Below are 2,033 nucleotides of genomic sequence, written 5' to 3'. Positions count from 1 at the left end.
CTCTATAGGGCTTTTAATGGCTGTTTTTGTTGTTGTTTTTGTTTTACTGAAGTAGATCACTTGGTCTTTCTTTTGAAGTACCTCTGGATGGACTTGAACCGTCATCCTGTCTAATAGCAACCAGACACATTAGCATTTGGCTGTTGTTAGGTGCCATCAAGTCATTTCCTACTCATAGCAACCCTATGCACAACAGAATGAAACACTGCCCGGTCTTGGACCATCCTCACAGTTGTCATGTTTGAGTCCATTGTTGCTGCCACTGTGTCAGTCCATCTTGTTGGGAGTCTGCCTCATTTTCACTAACCTTCCACTTTACCAAGCATGATGTCCTCCAGGGATTGGTCCCTCCTGGCACCAGTTAAGGACTTAACTTGTTGTTAAGTGCCATCAAGTTGGTTCCAACTCATAGCAACCCTGTATAGGATTTCCAAGGAGTGCTGTTGAATTTGAACTGCTGACCTGGCAGATAGCAATCTGGTGCTTATCCTACAGCACCATACCAGGACTTCATTTATAAGAATTAAGTGATATAATGTACATCAAGAAGTTAGAAAAGTAATTATTCAGTACTTGGTAGCTGTTTTATAATAGCATTAACTAGCTAGTGGTTACGAATCAGGCTGCTAATCTCACGGTCAGCAGTTTGAAACTACCAGATGTTCCACAGGAGAAAGATGATGCTTTCTGCGCCCATAAAAATTTACCTACTCAGAAACCCTGTATAGAGTCAATATGAGTCAGAACCAACTCCACGGCATATAACAACAACAGCTGCCCTGTTGGCTGTCCTTTTGGCACTATAAACACTAAACCCAAACCCATTGCCATGGAGTTAGTGCCAACTCAGCAAATTACAAGACTGTAAATCTTTACAGAAGCAGATAGCCTCACTTGCTCCTGTGGAACAACTGGTGGGTTTGAACTGCTGCCCTTGAAGTTTGCAGCCCAATATGTAACCCCCTGTGTTACCTATGGAGTCCAAGTGAAGCACTGTGAGCTAATGCGCTAGACTGCAGAATCGGTTTGAACTACAAGGTCAGTGGTTCAATCTCACCAGGCACTCCTCAGAAACCCTATACAGTGTTGTTATGGGTTGGAAACGACTCAACGGCACTTAACACAATGCCACCTATAGTCAAGATTACTGAATCATAAACATTTGATATAAAGGGGGTGGAACAGCTGTTAGGGAGTCCTTTGAAAATCTGGCAAAAGCTATCTATGGATCCTCTGCCTAGAAAAAAGTACTTAGATAACAGAAAGTTCTTGGACTCGGTTTCTTCTGCTTCTTACCTTCTTTTCTGATCTCTCCTCTGTTAGGTTTGTGTTTCAGCTGAAGATACACTAGGGGCCCAGGCTATCCACAGAGCAGCAGTCACTGGGCAGAACGAAGCCATCCAATTCTTGGTCTCTGATCTTGGCATTGATGTAGATGTGAGAGCAACATCAACCCACCTCACAGCGCTTCACTACGCAGCTAAGGTTTGTGGATTTCCTCACTGTGTCCCTGCTGTACTCACTGATGGATAGCTCCAGAGCCCTGGTTTATTTAGCTCCATCAATTTCTGTGGTAGAAATTGCCCATAATGTGCTCTGGAAATGTTCATCATTCTGAAGCCTGTATCCCTTTAAACAAAACCCTAACTTTATCTGTTTCTAAGCAAAGATTTAAAACAAGCAAACAAACCTTTACTCCATATGTTGTTGAGGTTGTTAAGTGCCGTAGAGTTGGTTCTAACTCATAGTGACCCTGCATAGGGTTTAAAGGAGTGGCTGGTGGATTTGAACTGCCAGCCTGTGGTTCAAACCAACCTTGCATTCCAGTGCATTATCCTGCAGCGCCACACCAGGATTCCTTATAATATCTGGGATTTACACTCCTCCTTCCTTGCCTTTTCTGGAATAATGTCATTTGAAGCATAAAGATCCATTTTATGAAATTCCTAGTTCTCTTATCCAGAGTCCTGCTTTTCCAGAGTTAGGATCTCTTGAACTGGGGTTCTCCAATGTATAAGCTGTTTAAACCAAAC

The 2,033-nt window shown here is 42.9% G+C and overlaps 1 protein-coding gene across 1 annotated transcript in view; it reads left to right on the top strand.

The window, feature by feature from the left end:
- Window positions 1–2,033, top strand: part of ANKRD16 (ankyrin repeat domain 16) — a 31,608-nt gene that overhangs the window by 19,291 nt on the left and 10,284 nt on the right. Inside the window, exon 5 of the mRNA XM_006862791.1 lies at window positions 1,324–1,485. Coding sequence (XP_006862853.1) covers window positions 1,324–1,485 — 162 coding nt within the window. The remainder of the gene's footprint in view (window positions 1–1,323; window positions 1,486–2,033) is intronic.

The sequence above is a fragment of the Chrysochloris asiatica genome, unplaced genomic scaffold (genome assembly GCF_000296735.1).
Source record: "Chrysochloris asiatica unplaced genomic scaffold, ChrAsi1.0 scaffold00050, whole genome shotgun sequence".
Taxonomy (NCBI): domain Eukaryota; kingdom Metazoa; phylum Chordata; class Mammalia; order Afrosoricida; family Chrysochloridae; genus Chrysochloris; species Chrysochloris asiatica.
Note: the sequence above shows the minus strand (reverse complement) of the source record. Positions and strands in the feature narration are given on the sequence as shown.